Below are 6915 nucleotides of genomic sequence, written 5' to 3'. Positions count from 1 at the left end.
CATAAGACTGGTTTTGTTGTCCAGGGTCACACATATCACTCGTTTAAAGAGCACAACAGTATTTCTTTCTCTCTCCATTGTATTGCTGTTTTCAACAAGTGGCATTTATTCAAAACAGGACAGCTGGAACATACGCTACCTTGCGTGCACGATTTACCAACATAATTAATGTCTATTTTGAGGCATGCATCCAAACATTTTCCAACATGCCAAATATTCCAGTCGTACAGACGAACGGATACAGTCGCTGTAAAATCAGAGACGCTGGCAATGGCAAGATCACTCAAAAATGATTTTTGCTGCTTGCTCAATTTACTTTTGTGCTACAATTGAGGTAATTCTTCAACATTTTGTCACAATCTAATTTAATTTCTAGCAATCCAAATGCTGCTATCATTCCCAGGATACTTTGTCTGGATTACCATTCTGGTAAAGTGGGGGAGTTTGTGTTGAGGTTGAGGATGGGTGAACAAAGAATATGTTATGTGTTTCTTTTAATGAAATTGTGCAAAGGGAAATACTGCACTTCCTGCCAAGCTATACATTATGTACATATATACAAATGAAAAAGTCACATTACTTTGCTCATGTGTACTGTTGCCAAAAGGTAATGACGACTGAAATTTAGTTACTTTAAAATGACTAGTTTCACTGTTTAACTCAATTCAGTTTGACTTCTGATATCAAAGTCATTACAGTAAAAATATACCGTTCAATTTGATGTGAAACCACAGATAAATTGTATTCATTTGAGTACACTAGCAAAAGGGAACACAAAAGTGCATTACAGTTACCTGTGAAATGTAGCTACTACACATACTATTTACATACTGCATATTTTGTAATTATTCACAATTTTTCTAAAAACAAAACATGAACTACGTACTGCATCTTTCTGACCACAAAAATTGGAAGAAAGTATAGATTATTGTAACAGACTTCAAAAGCTGGAAACACAGTCCACAGTGGCCAGTGGAAAACAAAAGCGACCCAGAACCAAGCAGTTTTTTGTAATCAAAGTGTGTAAATGGTTTATGTATATAGTCTGCTAAACAAAAGTAATATACTGTAACTACTGCATCCTGAATTGTGGTGTGAATCTTGGGTAAAAATATATATATATTTATATATATATATTAGTGGTGGGCCGTTAACGGCGTTAACGCCGTTAACGCAGTGAGACTATTATCGCGCGTTAAAAAAAATGTCGCCGTTAATCTATTCTCAAAGTTGGGTTGGCAGCTGGGTCTATACTACCAGGGGCGTCGCACCCGTGGGGGATGTGGGTGTTTTAACACCCACACTTTTCTCGGTGAGGGGGTTCAACACCCGCACTTTTCTGCAGCTTTTCCGCAATTTTGAACAAACGCAGCAGGCACTCCTCCGTGTCCGCTCTGTGTCTGTGCTCGCTGCCTCGCCTCCCCTCCCTCTCAAACATGACACCGGTTCTGAGTGTGACCGGCTGTTGATTGGCTGTTTTCCCTTAAGTCCCGCCTCTCTTGGTGTGTTTGAATTATCGGTCCGCTCGTGCTGAGGAGGCGGGATCTTATGGTTATTTACGTCTCCCTTTTCCAGGTACTTTGAATGAGTGTTTGTTTTCGATTTTTTTTTTAATAAGCTTGATATGTGTTGGGGATGATGTTCAGTATATGTTTTGTTGACCTGTCGAGTCTTTTCTGTATTATATTTTCGTTTTTTATACTAATTGCTAATTGGGATATTGTTCAGAAGCTAGCCAAATCCGGTTATGTATGTAGCTTGCAATGTATAAAGTAACTGTGATGAAGAAGGCAGGGAATTGACGAGGAGGAGGGACAAATTGTCACTGTTAAGCAGTGTATTTATGAGTTTATTGCCAGTGCAATTGATTTTTATTATTTTGAGCATTGTTTGTTGATTAGCTGAATACTTTTGTGGCTACTTACCTGTTGTATTTGACTGTTGAGGAAAAAAAAGTGAGAAATTATTTCATTGTTTGCATACCTGTTGAAGAACTATAAAAGAAAAGTGTAGATTATTTTATTGTTTAAAAACAGTAAATTGTTACATTATTTATACCACCAGAGAAAAAGTTTTGTGTGTATTTTTTTGTTTGTTATATCTCCCCTTTTCAAGGCGCAATTAAGCAAAATTTAGCAGTCTTAGTCACAGTCCTGTCAGACCCATTTCACTATCAAGTTTACCACTGTCTTTTTGTCACACAGTATAATTAAGATGCAGAAAAGAAAGAGGCAGGAGAAGATTGACAGCTTTTTCAAGAGAAATCCTGTAAGTGAAGTTGAAAGCTGAAAATTTAAGTTGTTGAGATTAAACACAAGTAGCCTATTACCATTAGATATTGTTTGCATTTATTTCATTATATTATTTTTCAATATTCACTGAGGTTTGCTAGTGCCACTGCTGTAACTGTTTCACCCTTTTCCTCTAACACTGCACCCTTGTTAGGAGAGGAAGTTGCTGGAGGCATCAGTTTCAGAGAGAGCACAGGAAGGTTCAGAGGTGGGCAATGAAATGAATGTTACAGTTTGTGAAAGAGGTCAATGAAGGAAGAGAGGTCCTGTGTGCTTGCGTGTGTTTGTGTCATGGGTGGTGCTTATTTCTATCCCAGGTGCTCGCGTGTGGGTTTATATCAAATTCACAATTTCATTTCAAATGTTTTGATTAGGGTGTATGTGAGGTTGTGGCCAGGATTCAGGAAGACAGAGATGAAGAGGGACAAAAAGGCAGACACGAAGCAGACAGACAAGAAGCAGACAGACAAGAAGCAGACAGACACGAGGCGGGCAGACACGAAGCAGGAAGACACGAAGCGGGCAGACAAGAAGCAGGCAGACAAGAAGCAGACAGACAAGAAGCAGGCAGACAGGAAGAGCAGAGTGAGGGAGAGGTCAGAGAGGATAAGGATGAAGATGAAATGGTAGAGAGAAGAGCAGAGAACTCAGACGTGGATGTCACTCGCCATCAGTTCAGTAAGCCCAATCAACCAGATCCAAAATTAATTGCTAAACAGTCCTTGCCTAAATATACTCTTAGTTTTCAAACTCAGTGGTACCAGAAATGTCCATGGCTCCATGTGAGTCCTGGTGTTGAGGGTGTATTGTGCTTTTACTGCTCCAAAGCCTTTAACTCAGAGACATCACCTCTTGCCAAGAATGCTGATTCAGCATTCATTTCATCTGGGTTTAAAAATTGGAAAAAAGCCCTTGAGCGATTTACTGTGCATGAGAGATCTGAAAGTCATAAAACAGCCATGACTACTCACATCTATGAAGATCGATCAGTACAGGTTCAGCTATCTAGAGTGAGTGTGAAACAGCAAGAAGAAGCAAGAGGATGTCTTCTCAAAATCATTGGTGCTGTGCAGATGTTGGCTAGGCAGGGCTTACCTTTTAGGGGCCATGAATGTGGTGAGGGAAATTTTGAACAGGTTCTGAAGTACAAATCAGAGGATGACCCCTCTCTAACCAAGTGGTTGACATGTGGTAGAAAGGTTGTTTAGCAGAGTTATCATAAGTGAAATAGTTGAAAACATCAGATCAGTTCCACACCTGCAGTACTCTGTGATGATGGATGGGACACGAGACGTGTCTGGAAAAGAGCAAGAGGCAGTCTGTTTGAGATATGTTGACGAGGATTTAGTCCCTCATGAAGATTTTATTGGTCTTTATGAGGTTTCTTTGACAACAGGAGAAAATTTAGCAAAAGTAGTCATGGATGTTTTGCAGCGCCTACAATTGCCCATCACTGGGATGCGTGGCCAAGCATACGATGGCGCTGCAAATATGGCTGGCAAATACAATGGAGCACAGGCCATTTTAAGAAAAATACAACCTCTGGCTCCCTATGTTCATTGTGCTGCCCACTGTGTTAACCTAATAACACAGAGGTCGTGTACTGCCTCAATATTTATCCGCAATTCTCTGGATTGGGTCAATGAGTTGGGAGTGTTGTTTGGGCAGTCAGGGAAACTGAAGGACATATTTAAGGGAATTGCAAGGTCTGAGGAGGTTGAGGGTCCATGTCACTCTATAAGACCTCTGTGTCCAACAAGGTGGACGGTCCGCACTAGTGCCATCCGCACTGTGCTAAACCAGTACGAGTGTATAATCAAGACTTTGGCTGAGATGGCAGTGAGTGAGTCTGATGCGGCTAGTAAGGCACAGGGGCTATATGAGACATTTCAGCAGGGAAATGTTGTCCTTGGACTTGTGTGTGCTTTGGAGATCACAGGGGAGTTGGAGGTTTTGAATATGTCCCTCCAGCGCAGAACACAGACCCTAGATGGAATGCTTTCAGCTGTTGCCTGTGTTAAGGAAAGCTTCAGCAAAAAGAGAAACACAGAGAGTTTTCAGGCACTTTACATGAAAGCAACAAGGATGTGTGAGACACTCCATCTCACTCCTATTGCCTCTCCTCGTGTTCGTATCCCACCTCAGCGCTTCACAGGTAGTGCTCCTGCACATGTACATGTGTCCCCTTCTGACTACTACAGGACTGAATTCTACAAAGTTCTGGATGTTGCTGACATGCAGTTTAGAGAAAGATTTGAGCAGGAGGGAATGCAAATGTTAAGGCACCTGGAACAAGTTCTCTTGACTGGAAAGATACATGGTGTTGTCCAACAGTACCCAGAAATCAACCCAGACATCCTCAAAGTTCAGCTTGCATTGTTCAGAATGAAGTACAGCTTCCAGTCTAGTACTGAAGTTGTTGCTGTTCTTCAAGGGATGAATCCAGAGGTCCGTGGTCTCTTTGACCAAGTCGAAACAGTAGCCCGACTCCTCCTAGTTGTGCCTGTGTCATCAGCAGAGTCAGAAAGGAGTTTCAGCAGCCTCCGGAGGCTGAAAACATGGCTACGCAGCACCAGGACCCAAATCCGCCTCAACAGTGTTGCTATGTGCCATGTACATAAAGACAAGCTGGACAGGGTAAACAGAAAAAATATTGCTGCACAGTTTGTCTCCTGTAAGGAGAGCAGAAAGAGCACTTTTGGTTCTTTTAAATGAGAGGTAGTTGGTCAGATGTTCATTGGTCAGTTGCTTGTTGTTGTTGGTTGCATGTATATAGTTATATAGCCTATATATATATATATATATATATATATATATATATATATATATATATATTGTTCTTAATACATGTTGTTTGTATATCTGGAGTTTGTAACAAAAATAATTTCCCACTGGGATTATTAAAGAATTTCTGAGTCTTATTCTTTAGCAAGTCTACTGTTGTGTATTTTCAAAACAAAGTTTTGACTTATTTTTTGTGTGTTTCTAGTGTGTTTTTATACTTTTCTTGTATCACTGATTTAAATGGGAAGGTTTTTATATCTTTTATGTTATACCTTTTGCACCCTTCTTTCATTGTATTCATCGTTTTTATTGTTAACAAACAAACCACATCCATCCCCCGCACTTTTGAAAAGCTTGCTACGCCCCTGTATACTACGCAAGCTATGATGACTTTCACCTTGATATTTTAGCGCGGATGTATACCAGCTTAACTGCACTGTATGGGGCGAGAACGAGATTTTTCAACTCGCGTGATTCGCGTCATTCGCGGAAGCAGAAGCCGCCTCATCATCTCATAACCAGGGCTTCATTCGCGCGATTCCCGCAGCAAGTAGGTCTATTGGCTCTTTGCATTAACACATAAATCACTCGCGCTTGACACGCCATTCGCGTTTGGTATGAACACAACATAACGTTACTGTGAAATTACCGCATCAAACGTGACGTGCTAACATGGATGCAGCTATGAAGCCGCCGGGTTTGCTTCAGGGAATATTAATTTTTAAGAAGCTTCCCAATAGAAACATCGACAAGACTAAGGTTGTTTGCACCTTGTGCAATGCGGAATTGGTTTAAAAAAAAACACTTTCTCTCAACAGGTAGTGGTCTAGCTTTAGTTGAAACCAGTAACTTTGTATTGAGATCTAATGTATTATGGCTCCTGTATGACATATCACTTGTTGCTCCCTCACTCTTTGTAAGTCGCTTTGTATAAAAGCGTCTGCTAAATGACTAAATGTAAATGTACTGTAGGAGCTCTTCCAGTCTCAAGTACCACCTAAACGGAAATCATCCCTTAGCTAATGCGGAAGTAAACACAAGTTCATCTTATTGAACATAATTTAATTTTCATCACCAATTATCATAGTAGAACAGCTTTCTCAAGCAGTTTGTGATGCATTTTGGAAACAGGAGATGAGCCACTGGTCTAATGCGCCACCTGGCTTGAGAAACCCGTTCTCAAAGACTTACTTTAAGTCATTATTTGGGTAGCACACATATTCTGAATGCCTTCGGCAGAATTCAAATGAGCCATTTTAATCTAGATTAATCTAGATTAAAAAAAATAATCTATGCCCACCACTAATATATATATATTTATATATTATATTTACATATATTTGTTGTATTTGTGCACATTAGCAAATGCCTATACTAACATGTACTTTCAATGAACAAAACTTTCTTTGTGATTCTTTGGAGATGTGAGTTTATGGGAATGTAAGTTCTTACTGCATTCACTGATAGTAACATTTATAACGTTTGATTTAAAAAATGCAAAAGTAAATGCTGAAATTAACATGAATTAATATAAATAAATGCTACAGAAGTATTGCTCATATTTAGTTCATTTTAGCTAATGCATTAACTATTGTTAACAAATTTAACCTTACTGTAAAGTGTTTCCACTTAAAAGTGTTGCTTCACTGATTTTCAACCCACCTTGTATTGTTAGAGCATTGGAAAGTATATGCAAATAAACATGTTTACTCTTTCTCTGAGTTACATGGGGTGTATTCCAGAAAGCAAGGGTTAATTTACCGTCAGCTAACCCTGAACTCTGGGTTGATTAACCCAAACCTTGCTTAGTCGAGGAATGTCTGTTCCAAAACACCTGAGA

General features: G+C 39.7%; 1 protein-coding gene across 1 annotated transcript; it reads left to right on the top strand.

Annotated features, from left to right (window-relative positions):
* Nucleotides 1–1544: 1544 nt before the first annotated feature.
* Nucleotides 1545–3499, top strand: LOC130419339 (uncharacterized). Its single transcript, XM_056746031.1, has 4 exons — nucleotides 1545–1575; nucleotides 2205–2268; nucleotides 2446–2499; nucleotides 2666–3499. Exons 2-4 carry the CDS (start codon nucleotides 2215–2217, stop codon nucleotides 3497–3499), a joined length of 942 nt encoding a protein of 313 aa, XP_056602009.1. The 5' UTR covers nucleotides 1545–1575; nucleotides 2205–2214.
* The last annotated feature ends 3416 nt before the right edge of the window (nucleotides 3500–6915 follow it).

This window comes from Triplophysa dalaica, chromosome 1 (genome assembly GCF_015846415.1).
Source record: "Triplophysa dalaica isolate WHDGS20190420 chromosome 1, ASM1584641v1, whole genome shotgun sequence".
NCBI classification, from domain to species: domain Eukaryota; kingdom Metazoa; phylum Chordata; class Actinopteri; order Cypriniformes; family Nemacheilidae; genus Triplophysa; species Triplophysa dalaica.
This window is presented reverse-complemented; position numbering and strand designations above follow the sequence as displayed.

Bases quoted from the DNA above. Each gene is read 5' to 3' on its own strand.
- LOC130419339 (XM_056746031.1), top strand. From the start codon at position 2,215: ATGCAGAAAAGAAAGAGGCAGGAGAAGATTGACAGCTTTTTCAAGAGA. The intron at 2,269-2,445 runs GTAAGTGAAGTT...CACCCTTGTTAG, and splicing joins GCTTTTTCAAGAGAAATCCT to GAGAGGAAGTTGCTGGAGGC. The intron at 2,500-2,665 runs GTGGGCAATGAA...TGTTTTGATTAG, and splicing joins GAGCACAGGAAGGTTCAGAG to GGTGTATGTGAGGTTGTGGC.